The following is a 19808-nucleotide window of genomic DNA, read 5'->3' as shown; positions in this document are numbered from 1 at the left end:
CTAATTAGTTATGTGATTTCATTTACTTCAATTAGAGACCAAATGAATTTTAATTTAATTTATGTTTATATTTGTCTATTATATATATTTAATTAATTACGATCTAATTACTTATGTAATTTTATTTATTCTAATTAGAGACGAAATGAATTTTAATTTATGTTCATATTTATCCATTATATATATTTAATTAATTGTCTACAATGTATTTTCAAATTTTTCTCGGTAACAAATATTTTTATTTTATAATCTCACAAATAAACTATTTTTATTTTATCATAATAATTTTAGATTTTTTTAACAATTATCACATTAAAAATATTAAACACTACTATTCAATAAAATATATGCCCTTTTCAATTATTTTACAATTGAACTAACTTTCTATTCATCCAAACAACTTTTAATTTTTCCAACTGACTTTTTAAAAACACCTATCTAAACATATTCTAACTAAGTGCCCGTTTGAATTAGCGGTGAACAACTGTGATTTTAGATAATTGTGAATTTTACAAGTGATACTGGCTATAAGCGACACTTGTTAATCGTGATTTCTGTTTGGATTTTTTTTTATAAGTGATTTTAAGAATTGTGATTATGTTTGGTTTTCATTTATTAAAATCACTTATGGGTGTATAATTACTAAAAAAGACATGAAGTCAATAAAGTTGTTTACATTTTCATAATTATTATATTTAATAATAAATTTTATTAAATATAGTTTAATAAATGACATGAATATTTAAATATTTTTTTAAAATTATTATTATTTAAAATCACTTACAAAATTTATGTGTAGTACAAATATTAAATAAAAGACCCCATATAAATAAGAGATGAATGAAAATATAAAAAAAAATTTGATTAGCAATTTTAGTAACATCAATAAGGAAATTGAATGTACAGTCAAAATTATAATTAAGAAATAAAATTTAAACAACAAAACTAATTAATAAAAATGATAGTTAATTATTTTCCCTGCATTGCAGAATTTGATTTCGAATTGAGTCTGGAAGACGATCTATTTTTGATGAGGAAACTATGTTGGCACTTGGTGATGGATATGAAACAACATACCTTTGAGAATATTTTCATTTTCATACTGACTAAATTTAAAATCAGTCTTAGTATGCCATCTAATAAAATTGTGGATAGCCATGGCTGCAATGACTATTTGAACTTGTGTTAGAAAAACAGTTTCATATTGTATTTTAAAAAAAATTAAAATAATTACTATTAGAATGAGGGGTAGATTGGAGAAAATTTAGTTACTGAAGATTCATCGGGATTTTTCAAACGCATAAGCTACTTTTTGTTGTTTATCCTAAAAGTGTGGTGGAAAGTTAAAATCACAATCCATCAGGATTTTATAAAAATTATCCAAACACCCTAAACATGCTTCATAAGCATTTATTTAAATTTAAACGGGTTTATTTAAGATTCTATCGTTTAACCACACAGGCTCTAACTTTTATTTTAATTTTAATTATAAAAATCAGTTGGACAAAGATTCAGTTTTAGGCTCAATCCCATCATATCCTGAACCATCAGCGTCATTGCACTCGCCGTTTTGAGCACAACCTTAGGGCACATTATTGCAAAATTGCAAAAGCTTTCTTCCGCAGTCTGCACCGTCAGAGACTTCACCTTCGACTCCATTGTTCTTCACTGCCGCTGTGACTTCAGCCTTCTCCTTTCCCTTCTCACTCTGTTTGCTTCTTTCTTCCTCTTTGGGCAAAACCCATTCGGCCATACAAAAATATTCGACGGAATCTCCTCAATCATCTTCCTCTGTCACCCACATGGACATATTCCTCCAACTTCCATCACCAGCGGCGTCGTCCCCACCGTAATCACCGTCGGCCTTCCCCTCGTTCTGCCTCGGCTTCTTTCTTCGACCACCACAGCTCGATCTCTAGTCTCTCTTCATCACCAGCCTCAAGGTGAGTTTTTTGCGCAAGGTGGTGTTGTCACGCCGCCTGATTCTTCTTACTATGCACTTGCTTGTTTATTTTGTAAAACAATATCAATTTTCGGTTTGCCGTAAATAAGTTTAGGTGCTTTGAATGTATTTCTCGTATGTCTGTGTTTGCTTCTAAACTTGCTTTTTTTGGGGTGTGGATGCTTGTGTCTATTCAAAGTTTTCATTTTTCAAATCATCCATGAAGCCGTTCCCCCCCCCCCCCCCAAATGATATTTCTGAGGCTTTTTGTTGAACGAATTGACTGTTAAGTTTTGCTGCTGTTAACTGTTTAAGTTCTTTGTGAATAAAGAACTTTGCCTTTGCTCGGATGTAAAGCTGTTTTTCATTTCAACTTCTTGTCACCTAAAGCCATGTCTCATGTTTGGATTATTGAGATACTAATTTATGCTTCTGTGTAGTGATTGGGTTGTTTTTAATAAGATAATTGTCATTCTATTAGTATTAAGTGAAGTTGCCATCAAATTGCAGTACATGTGTTAGGAAGGTTATTATTTTATGCGCTCTTTATGTGTTCTGAATTTAGATAAAAAAACCTTGACTTCACACTTGGTTGCGGCTGGAGCACAAAATTTCACCCAAAAAAATTCAGCACTCAGGTTACAAAGGTTTGGGGTTGCTGAAAACTTGCTGCATTTTGACTTCACATTGCTGAAAACACTCATTTATTGAATGGAAGTCCCACAAAATCAAAGATGGATGTATAATAAAGTAGATCTGAGCACTAAATGGTATACGCTAGATTTCCAATAAGTTGGCGAGGAGTTACTTGCCTATGCTCTAAGATCACCTTATTCTCAAACATGGGGGAAGCTTAGGTGTCCATGTATAAAATGTAAATGTAGGCCATATCTAATTGTTAATGAGGTCAAGACACACATCTATCAATTTGGATTGATGCCAAAGTATTATATATGGAATAGTCATGGTGAGACAGATTGAGTCTAATTTTTATTTTTAACTAGTTTTCTCTTAAAATTGGTGTGTAATTGGCTATTATACTTCTTCCCTCTTCATTTTGATTACTAACGACTTGGATGCTTTGGATTGTGTTGTATTACAATGTTGGGTTTGTTGCCCTTTGGCATTTTGTTTATTTATCTCTTTATATTATCATCAGTTTGGAAAATTCTCAAGGTATTTTGATGTATGATTTTGTAAATGACTTGGCTAGTATCTGGAACAAAAATTAAAAGGGTATTATGTCGGCTTTGCATATTTCAAAGATTTCATGTCTCCACTGAGTGTAATATAAGTCTGCCTATGTTGATGTGCGTTTCAAGTTGCTTTTGAACTGGAGATTTGAGGTGATGGTTTTAGAGGGCATTCTATTTATAAGATAGGCTGGTATAAGTATGTCCCCCCAAAAGAATTGAAGAACATTGTGAGTCATCATTAGAGTCTATCCTGATAAGAAGATCAGAATCTTATGGATTGAGTCTAGATATTTGATCATTTAGTTGTTATACTTTTATTTGTTTCTGATTTTTCTTTTACTTGTTTTCATATTGAGATTGGATTTTCGATTGAGATTAGATATTGATTCGGGTGATGTGATTTATTTATGTATTTCCAGATTTGTTGATTTTATTTTTCTACAAACAAATAAGAGTGAATTTCCTAGGCAGAGGTAGTTAGGTAAACACACTTTCTTCGCTGGACGCAGAAGAGGGAACTACCACATATAGATAAAAATGAAAGTAGTTGCGTTTGAGAAATGCTTGTGAGAGATGAGAAGATAATTATAATTATTGTTCTTTAAAGAATTAGTATAGAATTGAATATTTTAACTTTTGTTCATTTTTTAAATAATAGATTGAAAATAATTCTTACTATGTTAGGTCAAAGTTGATGAATTGTATTATACATAGTTATTTGAATGAATTTGTGCTAGTTGTGCATAGAGCCTGAATCACAGTCTTGAGCTTTTTGCTTTTTCACTCTGAATTTTTCTGTTCATCTAATTTTTTTTTCCTTAAGTTTTTTAGAATTCGTAAATTGAAGCTCTAAATGGGGTCATTGAAGAGGAAGTTTCCGGACAACGAACCTGATGAAACTCACCCTTCCCAGAGGCAACAGGGAGAATATGCTTCAGAATTAGTTGATGAACCTGTGGCATGTGTGCATGATGTTTCTTACCCAGAGGGTTTTGTTCTGTCTCCTCAGTCTACTGCTGCACAACATTCTGAGCCTGCCAAGAAGTTCCCTTTCACTCTTGACCCTTTCCAATCTGAAGCTATCAGTTGCCTTGAAAAAGGCGAATCTGTCATGGTACTTTCCTAATATGCAAGATGAAAAATTGGTCCCAAAGTTGTTGGCTTTTTTTTTTTTTTGGGGCTAATACATTTGATTTGTACGAGGAAAGTAATTAAATTGATTATTTTGGGCAAATCTTGTCTATCTTTCATGTAGATAATATTTATCTTTTGATGCTATGAATTTCTTATAGGTATCTGCACATACATCTGCGGGAAAAACGGTAGTTGCATTATATGCTATTGCTATGTCTATTCGTAATGGACAACGAGTGATATACACTTCACCTATTAAGGCTCTAAGCAATCAAAAGTATAGAGAGTTTAAAGAGGAATTTTCTGATGTTGGTTTGATGACTGGAGATGTAACAATTGATCCCAATGCTTCTTGCTTGGTGAGTCATCTGTTTAAATTGTTACATGAGCCACATTATATAATTTACTTGGATAAAAGGATTGTTACGTTTTTGTGTATATGTCAGGTGATGACTACAGAAATCTGGCGTAGCATGCAGTACAAAGGATCGGAGGTCACAAGGGAGGTGGCTTGGATCATTTTTGATGAGGTACATTACATGCGTGATCGTGAAAGAGGTGTGGTTTGGGAAGAGAGTATTGTTATGTCACCAAAGAATTCCCGTTTTGTATTTTTATCTGCAACTGTGCCAAATGCGAAGGAGTTTGCTGATTGGGTTGCCAAGGTGATACATGCTTGCTTTGATCTGCTGTTAGTTGGTTTGCACATGTAGAGCTGTTTCTCAGCAACAATGCATCAGATCCAATTCATATACTCGGCCCTATTAATGAATACATTCTGTTACATCATTTAGATGCATACATAACCTTATTTGCAAGTTCTTCTCTTTTTTCCCCCCTCTCTTCTCTCTCTCGCATTTTATTTGTTTGTTTATTTTTTACTTAAAAATTGGGATTGGGGGATAACTCAATAATAGAACGAACACTTACTTGGACAATGAAAAAATTGCAGAAGTTATACATAATATCATATTGGAGTTTTGAAAGTGTATTTATTTATTTATTTGAATAAAAACTGTATATCCATTGATCACAAAAGGGAAAATCTAGGGTTGAAAGTGTGTTTACACCTTGTCACTAATTCATTTCTATATCATTTATGTTAAGGTTTTGGGCGTAAGCTAGTCATATAAAGTGCGTTTTTGTATTTGAGTTTTGATGTCTTTTTATAGTTTGACTGCAATTCTCAATTAAATCACCAATGACTTCAACCATTTATAATAATGTAATAGGAAAAATAAACTGCATGAATAATTTTTTACTTGGAGTTTCAATGTCTTCTGGAATTTTATCTAGAACTTCTCTCAGTTAATTTTCAAGGATTTGACCATACCGTAAACATTTTTGGCTCTCTAACGTGAAGGTTGAATCTTTGGCATGTGATACTGAAAGAGCATTCATTTATCATATTATCTATTTACTTTGAACATTAAAAGAGTTGCGACTAGGTATTATTTTTCCCTAATGCATTTTAGCCGACTGAATTATTGTCTGGTTTTTGTGGTGATCATTTAGATGGTTGGTTTGATTTGGTAGATTACTTGCAGGTGCACCTACAGCCTTGTCATATTGTTTATACTGATTACCGACCAACTCCTCTTCAGCATTATATTTTTCCTTCTGGAGGTGATGGGTTGTATTTGGTTGTGGATGACAAGGGAAAATTTCGTGAGGACAGTTTCCAGAGAGCTTTAAATGCCCTTGTTCCCAATAATGAGGGCAATAATAGAAAGGAAAATGGCAAGTTGAAGGGCTTGGCCCTAGCTAGAGTGGGTGAAGAAAGTGACATATTCAAGATGGTGAAAATGATCATTCAGCGCCAGTATGATCCTGTTATACTTTTTAGCTTTAGCAAACGAGAGTGCGAGCTTCTTGCAATGCAGGTGACAACTTGCTTTGCAATTTTTTTAATGATGGTTATCCTCTTTAAATCTTTAGTTTTCTGCTGGCTTATTTGCTGTAATAGGCGACAGAAGGCTGTTTCTGTTCTGAGCTGCAGTACGTTTGGTGTTACCAGCTTACATCAATGATCTTCCTTGTGTTTTCTTGTTTTTGTTTTTGTTTTTTAGATGGCAAAAATGGACCTTAATGGGGATGATGAAAAGGAAAACACAGAGAGAATCTTCTGGAGTGCTATGGATATGCTTTCAGATGACGATAAGAAGCTACCTCAGGTAAGTTACATTCTCTAGTTTTCTCTCTTTCTCTATACCACATGTTTCAACGATTCATGATGCACTTTTCTGGTGTTCAATGCATCATGGATTGTTGAAACGAGAGACTTTAGGTTCTTGTACAAGTTTGAACTAAATGGAGTCGTTTGTACAAGGAGGGGCCTGATTTGAAGACAAATTGGGCTGTTCTTTTGTACCTCATATTTTTGAAAGCTTAAGCAGGTTTAGGCGGTGTAATTATTGGGATTTATTCAATGAGGTGTAGAACTTTAAGTGTTCATTTGGTGGTTTTCTGGCTGTGTTAGGACTAGGAAATAGAATGAGAAAAGAGGGAAGAAGGGAGGAGAGTCTAAAACCAGGATCTGAAGTTCTAGATAGAGAGAACAGGTTACTGCATAATACCTCCATTCGTGATAAGCTTCCTTACATAATGGGTTTTTATAGTTTGCCGCATAACCAACAATAATCAACAAGTAACGCTATTAACTTAAGACTAAAAGACATTAACTGCATAAAACCACCCTAATTCACACGCTTAGCCAGAAGTGGCTTTTGAACCCTAATGGGTTGCTTTAAAGCATTATTTTGATAAGGGGAATTTGAGGTTGATGGGTTGTTTCAAAAAATCTAGCAAGGAACACCTTTTGTTGGTTTTTGATATGAAACAGAGCAAGAGATGAAGAACACAGTAAGGATTGAATGACGTACAGATAGGGATAGTTGATGAGGATAGAAGTCATGCATCTTTTCTGCCACATAAAGCAAACTTTTAACTTCAAACCAAACTACAATATCTTATCATAAGTGATTTTTGACACTCCCCCTCAAGCTGGAGAATGTATATCTGGCATTCCCAGCTTGCTTTAGAGTCCTTCAAACTGCAATCTAGCAAGTAACATTATCATAATGTCTCCATCTTGATTGAGAGACCGAACATAGGATAACTTGATCATGCCACGTTCAACCTCTTCTTTGATTAAGTGTTTGTCAATTTCCACATGTTTTGTCCCGCCATGGTATGGCGGGTTTTTTGTCATTTCAATGCCAGCCTTGTCAACCGTAGTTGTACTGGAGCTTGACATGGGGTATTCAGTTCTTTGGTGGTGTCAACACTATCATCCTTTCTTTGTTAGCTTCTTCACGTTTTCTGCTATCATTCTTACCTCTCATTGCTCTATCATTGGTTAAATATGTTTATGACTTGGGTTAATTTTATCCCTTCGAATGTTTGAATCCTCCTCTTTCATGGTCTTTTTTGAATTTAAAGTTTCTGACTAAGCTTTGCTTTCTCTATATGCGAATGCTCCTTGCATCTTGATGCTTTGATGTGATCCTCTCTCTTGTATATATTCCAGTCCTCAGAACGAATACAAACAACATTCAGATCATATTTGTCTATACCATCAAACATTTTTAGTAATCCTAGAAGATTTCACAAACTAAATCTGTCTCAAATTTAAAAGTAAACAAATATATGGATGTGACCTTTATTCATTATTTGACGCTGTCTGCATAAAAGAACTGCTTTATTTTAGTAGAGTATCATAATTGTATACTTTCATATATGGATGTGTTAATCAATTTTTCTGGTGTATAATGTATTATAGGTTTCAAACATGCTGCCCTTGCTGAAACGTGGAATAGGAGTACACCACTCTGGCTTGCTCCCAATTTTGAAGGAAGTGATTGAGATATTATTCCAAGAAGGGCTAATTAAGGTTAGTGGAAAAATTAATTGGATAAAGGTTTTACTTTTTGTGTATTTTCATATATTGTAAATAATTTTAGTTTCATTAAATTCTTAAATTGTTTATTTCATAGTTGTTAAAATGTCTTATTAAATGCCAGCATAATCAGTGTATCAGTAGCCATTATAGAATCTATTGGCAAGCATTATAGGCTATTTGTTATTTGTTCATTAACTTTTTATTTTTCTTTTGTCTTGAATACCAATATTAATATTATGAATTCATAAACCACCTACATGCCAATAAGAAGTTTCTCCGGGGCCTTTTTTCCTTAGTGAAATTATTCTTCTTGTCTGATCTGCTAACATCACTCCTTCAGATTTGGGTACAATCATGCTATGTCATGTCAGCCCCCCCCCCCCCCCTAATAAATAAAAAATGGTTGATTTGTTATATTGTCAGACATATTGAATATATCTATTTTTTAGTGTTTGTTTGCCACAGAGACCTTTAGCATTGGTTTGAACATGCCTGCAAAAACGGTTGTTTTTACAAATGTCCGAAAATTTGATGGGGACAAGTTTAGGTGGCTATCCAGTGGTGAATATATACAGATGAGTGGTCGTGCTGGTCGACGAGGTATTGATGAACGGGGAATATGTATCCTCATGGTTGATGAGAAGATGGAACCTTCTACTGCTAAAATGATGCTTAAAGGTGCAGCTGACAGTTTAAACAGGTAAATTGCTTATCACTGTGTACAGCATGCATTACGTAATGGTGTTGCTAATAATAGTTGTTGACTTTGACGGCCTTTGGTTTTGTTTACATTAGCTCTGGACCTGCTTTCTTAAATTTCGGTTTCAAATATTATTTATATTTCATTTCTTTAATATAATTATTGTTGAAAGCAGTATACATTTTCGCTGCTACTTTTCTTATAGTCTGCTTATAAACTATCTTCTTAGGTCCTAGTTTTTTGTTCCTTTATTTTTGTAATATCTACATAATAAGTTACGTTTCTCAAGGTTCTCTTGACCTACGTTTTGGTATCTGATCTATCTTAAATAATCATAGCCCTTTTATAAATTGTGCACTGCATTGTGATTTGTAAAAAGATAGTGAAATCAATTCAAAGACCTTCATATTTCCTGCTTTGTATCGGAGTTGGTGGTAGCCATGCCTTATCCATGACCGATTTTGGTTCAACAATAACCTCCTAAGCAAATGCTCTAGATTCAATATCTTGGTCTTCTAGTGGGAAACAATCAAACCAAACCTCAAACATCCGTACTACCTAAATATGTTATGAAAGTAGATAGGAAGAGGAAGCTGAGGAGAAATTAATCAGTTGCAATTTCTGTACACAATTATGTCCTTCAAAAAAGTTTGACAGTAATAAAAACATATATCCTTGGCGGGTAACTTCGCTATTTCTTCTAGCCTTAATCTTTTTGCATTTTTTCACTACCTCTTGAATGCCCAGTCTTTGTTGCTCAAAAAACCACTCAACTTGATTCTGTTGTTGCGGGGGAAGTCTTTGTCTTGGGTCAATAGATGTTTTTACCCTTAAGGGTGTTTTTGGTTCGACGAAGGGGAGGGGATGGATTTTAATTTGGGGGGGTCGGAGGGGAGGAGAGGGATTTTAACAAAAGGAAGGGGATGTGGGGTTTTAATGTTATCTTGTTGAGGAAGGGAGGGGAGGGAAGGGAAGTAATTCTTATATAAACAATTTTACCCTTGTATTTTGTTATGATAAAATATTTTTATATGCATTTTAAAATGCTTATTAATTTTATTAATTAGTTAGAATTTTAAAAACCTGTCACCTTACTTATACATGGTAAAATATTTTCACATGCATTTTAAAAATGATTTTATTAATATTAACATGCTGTCTTATTAATTTTAATATGCTTTTAAAATCTTTTATTTCTTTAAATGTGATAAAATTAGAAAATTAATTTGAAGAAAAAGAGACAAGACCTTAACTATATGACAAGACCCTCCATGTATTGGGAAATAAAAAATATCATTTTAGCAATGTCATATTATAGTTATGATATATATTAATATATATAAATAATTAGTTAATTAGTTGACATGTATACAGTGTCATATTATAACTGTAATGCATATTAATATCTATAAATAATTAGTTAATTAGTTGACATGTATACATATCATATATATGTATATGTATAACTGAGCATCAGGCAAGTACGTAGTAACACTGAAGGGAACATGAAGGGAACGAAACGAATGTTAAAAGAAAAAAGAAAAAAAGTTACTAGGGGTACCGCTGGAATATTAAACAAATGTCATGGGCATTTTTGTTTATATCTGCATATTATTTCTCTCCCCTCCAAAAGCCCCCAGTTTGGGAGGGGAGCACACAGAGAGAGAGAGATTTTTAGCTTCCCTCCCCTCCCCTCCTTCCAGCCAAACACACTCTCCTCCTCTCCTACCCTCCCTTTCCCTTCCCTCCCCTCAGAAAAGCCCCAACCAAACAAAGGGCAAGTGACTGGGGCCCACTCACTTTAAATTTTCTGTTAGTAAGTGTTGCTTTGTATATTATGTTTAAATTTTCTAGAATATGCTTATGGTTTCCATCATTCCTTATGATTACTTAAATAGGGATTTCTTCTCTATGTGATGCTGGAATGTGAAATAAATCAAGGAATTATCCTGTCTTGCATTTCGTTAGATTTTGATGTAGTGTCTTTGTTTTATTTACACACTATTAAAATAGACCAATTCAATATTATATTCTCACTTGGATAATTTTAAAATGAATTATTATCTATTAATTACTTTTCCCATTTGCATCAGTGCCTTTCGATTAAGCTACAACACAGTTTTAAATCAGATGCGATGTGAGGATGGTGACCCTGAAAATTTGCTTCGCAATTCTTTTTATCAGTTCCAAGCTGACCGTGCCCTTCCTGATCTTGAGGTTTGTATGTATTTATGGAGGCTTTCCCCATTTATGTTTCATATGTAATTAAATTGCACACAGGCCTTCACCAAAAAAAAAAAAAATTGCACACAGACCTGGTGAAACTTTCATTAAATGTATTTCAAGAATAAAAGCAGTTGAAGCGCCATACCACTGTATGAGGATGAACATCTTCCAAGAACCACAAACCAAAGAAAACTTTGCTAACTTGGTAGGGACCTGATTCGGGAAAATAAAAAAAAAAAAACAGAGGAGAAGGAAAATAGTTTCTAATAGGAAGGGTTGCAAGTATCTCACAACACTCACTAGAAGACTGATGGAGAATCTTCGAAACATATGTACTCTCTGAAAAGATGTCCTATCTTATTCCTGAGGCTAATGAGCCTTTAAAAATGAATTACAGAGAGAGAATATGTTGATAATTCAAAGATAATAATCATCAACTAAATCTGGAACTAACTCTAACGTTAAAGTGGGGTATCCCACTTATTTCTCAACTGAAACTTGTTAACAGAAAATAATAAAAATACTGAAAAACAGCTATTCCATATCTGATTCTTCCCTGCCACGTTTACCCTTCCTTGAATAAGTCAACTTAAATCTGTGAGGTAGCGTATCATAACTCAAGGGGGGAAAATGAAGCTGTTATGTGAAATTCCTTTTTGTGGTAGCGGTTTCCTGTTTAACTGAGTGCTGGATGATGTTATCACGTAAAGTTATTACTTATGCGTTATTCCTTCATATTACATTAAAGATCTTGGATGATCTTTGTTCTTTGGGTGAGTTTTGCTTGTATTTGATATGCCATTATTTTCATCTCAGCATCTGACGTACCTAGGTATTTTTTATATCAAATGTTGACACTTAAATTTTGAACACAGACATCCGGGATACATCCATTTTATTGGGCATTCATCACCATCCCAAATAATTGGCACCTAACAACTTTGGACTTTTAATGCTGTTAACTTTTAGGGTAAAATACACCAATATCTTATTTTATCTCAATTACAGTGACCCCCCTTCTATCTTCAAAACTTACATAGACCTTCCTTGAAATCAAAAGTTAACTCATACATTCCCTTTGCAACAATGAAACCTAGATGGTGTACAGCTCTTGTATTTACAATTCATCATGCTGCTTTCTTGAAATTATCGATTTCCTTGTATTGTTGATTTGCATATTAAAGAAAAATTGGAATCGTTTTTCCTATATCCAGAAACAAGTTAAGGGTCTTGAAGAAGAGAAGGAATCAATTATGATTGAAGAAGAGGACAAATTGAAGGACTACTACAATCTGCTGGAGCAGCATAGACTTCTGAACAGAGAGGTTCGTGACATTGTATTATCTCCAAGGTACTGTTTACCCTTTTTACAGCCTGGGAGGCTCGTATCTCTCCAGTGTAGTTCAAGTGAGGAGGATGTTGCCCCGCCATTTGTTGAGGACCAGGTGACTTGGGGTTTGGTCATTAATTTTGAAAGCATCAAGAGTGTATCTGGAGGTAGGAATGTCTATGCTTCCTAGTTTATCTATTCTTTCAAAGTCACATAACAGTTCGTCAATTGTAACCTGGTCAAATATGCTTCCCAGATAGTGCAAGCATAAAACCTGAAGATGCAAATTACACTGTTGATGTTCTTACAAGATGCATGGCGAGAAAAGAAAAATTTGGGAAAAAAATTGTTAAGATAGTCCCCATAAAAGAGCTTGGAGAGCCTGTAGTTGTCTCAGTTCCTATCTCTCAGGTAACAGATGAAGCTGAAATATGTGTACTATATTTGCTGACTCCATCTTGCAATTCCGTTTACTATCAACTGTTTGCATTCTAGAAAATTACGGCTCTGTTAACAGGGGATAACACACATATATATGAATTCCAACCACTACGCTAGTAAAGTAGAGTTCAGCAATGATCCTAATCCTAGTTCCCATACCCCACAGGTGGTTATCAATTTCCATGGTCCCCATTACCCATCCATGAATTGATTATAAGTTACCTCATCACACTGGAAGAAAAAGGCTTGCCTAGGCATAATTTTGGAGTGTGAGCTACAACAACAACAAAGCTTTATCCCACTAGGTGAGATAGGTTACATGGATTGCATGACGCCATTGTGTTCTATTCAAGGCCAAATCTTTGGATATATTGTTACTTGAAAGAAAAATAAGACACAATACTCTCACTGAAGAATTCCCAAGGCCTTTCCCTCACATCCAACTGCCCAAACACAATTTGGGACGACAAACCTTCTGGGCCTATTACTAGGAAATCTGGAAGGATTGAAAGTGCTGGCTGAAAACAATTTATCTAATCCTTTCACTTCCTGGTTGACAGATTTTCTGATATAAGACATAGATTGTATGGGATTTGTTATCTGATTTAATATACAAAGATTCCCAATTTTTCTTGGGATCCTTTGCCATTTTGCAAGTGTAAGCGTCAATTTGGTCTCTATAGATGAAGAATTTGGGGTGGAACTGAGCAAGTTTTATTCAACAAGAGCTAAAACATTTATAGGAAGGGATTACGTTTGGGTTTAGCGACAGATTGCTATCCTAATCTTCCTAAAACCACGGAAAGAGAAAGCAAAAGATATTCTGCATATCTGAACTAATTTTGGCCTAGAAATACAGGGCCCAAAAACTAAATAAATAATTAAACACTTAAATAACGACATTCTCCAATACTCCCCCTCTAGTTGGCCCATCGATGTTAATCATTCCCAGCTTGGAGTTCAGTTTCTTGAATCTGTCCTCGCTAAGTACTTCAGTTAAAATATCAGCCACCTGCTCCGTATTGCGTATGTAGGACAAATTAATGGTGCCATCTTCAATCTGATTGTTAGTGGAAGCTGTGGTCAATTTCCATATGCTTGGTTGCATCATGTAAAACAGGATTTTGAGAAATTCTTATTGCAGCTTTGTTGTCACACCACACCTTAGCTGGTTCATCAATTTCAATTCCAAGCTCCCTTAGTACTCTTCTAATCTACACAACTTCACAAATCCCATGCGACGAGGATCTGAATTCTTCAACTGTGCTTCTTGCAACAACACTTTGTTTTTTACTTTTTGAAGTCACGAGAATGCCCTAAACATAACTACAAAAACCAGTTTTTCAATCAACGACATATCCTGCCCAATCAGCATCAGTGTAAAGATTGATGTCCTTTCTTTGTTCTCAGCAAAGAATAAGCCCTTTCATGGTGTTTTCTTGAGGTGCCTTGATATTCTGTATAGTGCATTGAGCATATCAGTGGTTTCACTCGCATCGTTGTTGAAGGCCCTTAGTTGGCTGAATTGAAGGTTCTCCATGGAACGTTTGCTCTGATACCATGAAGAATTTGGGATAGAACTGAACAAATTTTATTTGATTAGAGCTAAAACATTTATAGGAGGAGATTAGGTTTATGTTTAGCTGCATTTGCTATCCTAATCTCCCTATAATCACAAAAAGATAAATGAAAAGATATTCTGCATATCTAAACTAATTTTGGCCTAGAAATACGGGGCCCAACAACTAAATAAATAAATAAACTCTTGAATAAGAGCATTCTCCAACAATAGATATAACCAGGAATGCTGGATCCTCTTATCCTCTTGTATTAATCATTTGTCTGCCTTCTGCAAAGGACAATCCTTTGTCAAGTTCATTCATTCTCATGCATCCGAGACTCACTAGCACCAAGTATTTCAAATCTATCAAATTACTTGAATATGAATAAATCTTAGTATTCATCAGTTTGCAAGTGATAGGCATAGTGCACAAGGAATCACGTCACATTACCAGGCATTCAATGATCTGTCCCTTGTTCTTGTCTTCCCCTAGGAGTCATTCCATTTAGGTTGTATGCTCTGGGGGTGCCTTTGGACCTCCGGTCTATCAACTCAACTTTGAACTTCCTATCTATTCATGCTTGCCCTTGCCTCCCCCATTATCAATAGCTGCTACCATTGTTGTCAAATTAACAAGTCAACTAGATGGACTTGGAGAGTTGATGTTCTTAGCTCAAATCAACATGTTGGATCACTTTATGCGGACCCTCACAAACTTGCATAGACTCGAGTGTGACCAGATGGGACTCGGTAATGCTGGACAAACTTGAACATGGTGGGTGAGTCTGAATACAGTATTGAGACTTGAGACTGATAAGACCTCACATTGACAAGTTTGTACTCATGCCATCTTTTTTTGGGAAGTGCATCCTTTTCCATCACATACACATACAAATATGGTGCAAAGTTTATACATATAATACATGTGTGTGTTACACATACACGCATAAAATACATCTCAAAGGGACGATGCATTAGAATTGTAGTCCACTAGGGAAACGTTTAAAAAGCTATGTTGCTTAACAATGTAAAAATTCAAGAAGTGTTAACGAACTACAACAAGTCTTATCCCATTAGATGGAGTTGGCTATATGGATCACAAGACGTTATTATGCTCTATCAATAATCAAGTCTTTAAATAGGTTGTAAACGAGGTCTTATTCCATGACCTTATGGAGTGTTCTCCTCAGTCTTCCTTTGCCTTTTTTAAAAGGACTTCAAATTGCCTAATCTATCATTCTTGCCTTCTATGTACATGTCCAAACCACCTCAAACAATGTTCAACCACTTTCTCTTTAATAGGCGCCGCACTTACTCTTGTTTTGATATTTTTTTTCCGAATCTTTTATTGTATGACTACACATTCATCTTAACATCCTTAGTTCTAATACCTCAACTTGATGCTCTTGTTGTCATTTTTTTTATATTCTAATTATTTAATTGTATACTTTTAATAACTATTTATTAATATGAGTAAACTCTTGTGAGTTTCCAACACGATCCAAGTTTATGACTCCACTATGAGTATGACAATCCAGGCCACTGGAACTACCAAAAAACACACACAGATATGTATGAAGAAAAGCTTAACAGGGAACATAATGTAATGAGATTACCACACTGAAACACCATGTAAACGAAAAATAGGCCAAGAAAATGAAAGCACACATTATTGTCAAATTTCCCAAGCTCTTTTCCTCTCATACAGCTAGCCAACACAGCTTGTTAGGGCGATACTCTTGGGCCTCTTACTGGGTTATAGTGGCCCTTCTCTGTCCCCAGCTGTAGGAGTAGGTGGAATTGCATCAGCCATATAAGGAGTTGATTCTGTAGTACCATTGAGAAGGAAAAGGGGAAAAGTCATAATCTGATGGGGAGAAAATCTAATTTTATTGGAGCACACCAATGCGAAGTTTCTGAAAATCTAATTTTCTTGGAGCACCCCAATGCGAAGTTTCTGTAGGACAATATAGTATGGACAATTCAATGCTATAGTTCAACACTATATACAATTTGACCCTCAGAGGCCTTGGCTATCAAATATTCTTATCTTTTGTGGTTATGATGTTTGCTAAACTGTTTTCTGCCTTTTGTTCTGAATAGATCAATACAGTAAGCAGTCTGCGTCTATATATTCCAAAGGATCTTGTGTCACTGGAAGCTAGGGAAAACATGCTGAAGAAAGTGTCAGAAACTCTCTCTAGATTTGCTGATAAAGGGTTGCCCCTTCTAGATCCTGAAGAAGATATGAAGGTTTTTCATCTGTTTATTATATCTTCTCTTCATCCTTTTGGGCTTAATTCCATAAAAATTATGGTAGTTCTGAGTTCTGACTTCTTTTCCTTTTAGATTCACAGCAGCTCATACAAAAAGGCATCCCGGAGATTAGAGGCTTTGGAGAGGCTGTTTGAGAAGCATGAAATCGTAAAATCTCCATGTTTGAAGCAAAAGCTAAAAGCTTTGCATAAGAAGCAAGAACTGGCTGCAAAGATAAAGTCAATTAAGAGAACATTAAGAAATTCTACTGCTTTGGCTTTTAAGGATGAACTTAAGGCAAGAAAGAGAGTTCTTCGGAGGCTAGGGTAATGCAATTTGTTGATTGCTTCAATACTTTCATCATTGTAGTGTAATATCTTAATTGTGGTATTGATGTTTTTGCAAGTCTACTGATTGATTGGGTATTTGCAATGATCTTCAATTTTAATTTACAGATATGTCACCAGTGAGAATGTTGTGGAATTAAAAGGGAAGGTTGCTGGTGAAATTAGCAGCGCTGATGAGCTGACCCTGACTGAACTCATGTTTAATGGGGTCCTAAAGGACATAAAGGTAGAGGAAATGGTTTCTCTGCTCTCTTGTTTTGTATGGCAAGAGAAAGTCCATGATGCTGCTAAGCCCCGCGAAGAACTTGGCCTGCTCTTTGCTCAATTGCAAGAAACTGCTAGGAGGGTTGCACAACTTCAGCTTGAGTGCAAGGTAATGACTGAATCCACTGCTTCCCTGGCATTAGATTATTTGTTCATAACTGTGACTGAATCCATTGTTTCCCCGGCATTAGATTATTTGTTCATAATTAACTGTGATTATGCATATTCTTGTACCGAAACACAAACTAAATCAGGTTCAAATTGATGTGGAGGGTTTCGTGAGTTCGTTTAGGCCTGACATTATGGAAGCTGTATATGCATGGGCAAAAGGATCGAAATTCTATGATATCATGGAAATTACTCAGGTTTTTGAGGGTAGCTTGATTAGGGCAATTAGAAGACTTGAGGAACTTCTTCAGCAGCTAATACAGGCAGCCAAATCCATTGGAGAAACGCAGCTTGAGGCTGAGTTTGAAGAAGCTGTTTCAAAAATCAAGAGGGACATTGTATTTGCCGCATCCCTCTATTTATAGGGCAGTTTCTAGCAGAAGAGAGACAAATGATGAATTACCCTTAGCGTGGAATTACCCACCATCAATTTTGTAGTATTTGACCGTATAGTCACAAACATGCCAAATCATTTTAAATTATTTGTAGCATTCGATTCTTGCTGCCCTCATGCTTTTAAGGGTAGCTTCATCAGAGCAATTAGATAACTCTAGAAGCTTCAGCAGACGACACTGGTAGCTATGTACATTGGAGAGAGGGAGTTTGAAGCCCGAGTTTGAAGAGGCTGTTTTAGGTTATCAAGGGGGATAGTGCAGCCTCCCTTTTTTTGTACTTGTTTCTAACAGAGGACACACACAAATGACTAGTATGCGTGCAAGCAGAAGTGGAATTTCCTTCAATTTTGGAGTCTATGTACAGTTGTAAACCATTTTAAATTATTTGTAACAGTCTATTTAATTGATGCGTGCATAACTACTTGGATGTGCGCCTATTCTTGGATGGTTGGCAAAGTTGGTATTTCTCGGATGAACTGATGAAGCACATAAGAAGGAAAAGTAAATTTTTTTAAAAGATTTTTTAAAATATTTTTGCTTGGTTAATGCGACTGAGTCCTAACACGCCTTGGTGGTCAATATCAAAATTTTATCAAGAAATGCATTATACGTATGCATCTTCAGGTCGTTTTATTGGGAGAGCTTTTATTGAATCTTAATTGACTAAGTGGGTGCAAATGCAATAAAAGAAGGGGTTGGCCTTCCATAAGCTAGTTTCAATGTAATCTTCTTGAGTTGTTTCACTTTCTCCTTTTGGTCGAGACTCTTGCGCAAATATTAGCATTGGTAATATTACTCCTTTTCACTCCCAAAAAAACAAAAAGGAAGAAGAGGAAGAAGGGGTTGGCCGGTTGGGTTTGAATTAATGTTAACTATAACTGAAGAAAGTTAGAGTACCAAAATACTTACAAATTTTTTTACCTAAGATACACTTAATATTGTGAACTTTTTCGAGGTGTGAGAATACCCATAAAGTTCAACAAGAAGCCCAAGCAGACAAATTACTATGTCATCAACGGATAAATGAGATCGATGAGAGCTGGGATGAAGGCAAAATGAGGGATTGTCAGAATCAATTTTTAGCGCCTTTTGTGTGCAATAATAGGGGTAACAAGGTCGTTTTACATTTTCATTTAATTGCAATCCCCTACACTCAAGTTCCTAAGGTACTTCTAAGTAACTTGCAATTTTTATGAGAGTTTTTTGCTGTTATTTTTGTTCCTTGAGACCTTAGTGCAATTATTCAATGTTTCTAACTTCGTTATCCTTTCTATCTAGTTTTTAGTCTCTGCTGTTGCTTCTTGTGTTAAAAGTTCCATGTGGCTCACAAATCCTTTCGCAGGGGTTCTCGGGGTTACTGTTAGTGATGTTAGTTAGCATTGTAATGAAGACCTTCCCTCTCTGGCCCGTTCCCCCTACACCCACAGACAAAAGGTCCCGGCTCCACACACAAAAATGAAATGATCTAGGCGGGCATCTTTGGATTTATTTTTTTCTTCTTAGTTTTTGAAATAATTATTTTAATTATCATAGAATATAAAATAAAACTAATTTCTTAATTATTACTACCTCCGGTCCTAATTATAAGAACTAGTTGACTAATTTGAGAAGATTAAGGAAATAAGTTAAGTTAGTTGTTTGTAATAAATAGGTGCTGTTTTTTTTTCTAAAATATTCCTACTAATCAAGTGTGTTGGCTAAAACTATAATTATTAGAAAGATTATCTTGGAAAAAATTGCATAAATATGATAGACAAAGTGGATTGGGATCTTATATTTAGAATTAAAATAAAAAGCAAACTAGGTCTTATATTAAGAACCGGAGGTATTATTTTGTTAAAAATTGATTTTTATTTAAAAATAATCAATTGTACATTTTAAATCTGTGTTTGTTGAGACTATATCTCAACCATGGAGTTAGATCTAACGAAAGAGTTAGTAAACTAA

General features: G+C 35.0%; 1 protein-coding gene across 2 annotated transcripts; it reads left to right on the top strand.

The window, feature by feature from the left end:
* Window positions 1-1609: 1609 nt before the first annotated feature.
* On the top strand, window positions 1610-18279 carry LOC114744321 (DExH-box ATP-dependent RNA helicase DExH9). Of its 2 annotated transcripts, none has more exons than XM_028932491.1 (15): window positions 1610-1943; window positions 3970-4252; window positions 4431-4631; window positions 4719-4937; window positions 5820-6155; window positions 6342-6446; window positions 8054-8164; window positions 8623-8873; window positions 10967-11090; window positions 12314-12596; window positions 12686-12840; window positions 16535-16684; window positions 16781-17013; window positions 17143-17407; window positions 17553-18279. In XM_028932491.1, the coding sequence occupies exons 2-15, from the start codon at window positions 3992-3994 to the stop codon at window positions 17829-17831; spliced, it is 2973 nt and encodes a 990-aa protein (XP_028788324.1). In that variant the 5' UTR covers window positions 1610-1943; window positions 3970-3991; the 3' UTR covers window positions 17832-18279. The 2 variants fall into 2 exon arrangements, with proteins under 2 accessions (XP_028788324.1, XP_028788323.1); XM_028932490.1 differs by having other exon boundaries at window positions 3962-4252.
* The last annotated feature ends 1529 nt before the right edge of the window (window positions 18280-19808 follow it).

This window comes from Neltuma alba, unplaced genomic scaffold, assembly GCF_004799145.2.
Source record: "Neltuma alba isolate B1F8T4 unplaced genomic scaffold, ASM479914v2 tig00004331_pilon, whole genome shotgun sequence".
Taxonomy (NCBI): domain Eukaryota; kingdom Viridiplantae; phylum Streptophyta; class Magnoliopsida; order Fabales; family Fabaceae; genus Neltuma; species Neltuma alba.
The sequence above is the reverse complement of the archived record's forward strand: the minus strand, read 5'-3'. Positions and strand labels throughout refer to the sequence as shown.

Excerpts from the sequence above, each read along its gene's own strand:
- LOC114744321 (XM_028932491.1), top strand. The coding sequence starts at position 3,992 with ATGGGGTCATTGAAGAGGAAGTTTCCGGACAACGAACCTGATGAAACT. Across the intron at positions 8,874-10,966 it reads GCAGCTGACAGTTTAAACAG|TGCCTTTCGATTAAGCTACA; the intron begins GTAAATTGCTTA and ends CATTTGCATCAG. Across the intron at positions 17,408-17,552 it reads AACTTCAGCTTGAGTGCAAG|GTTCAAATTGATGTGGAGGG; the intron begins GTAATGACTGAA and ends AAACTAAATCAG.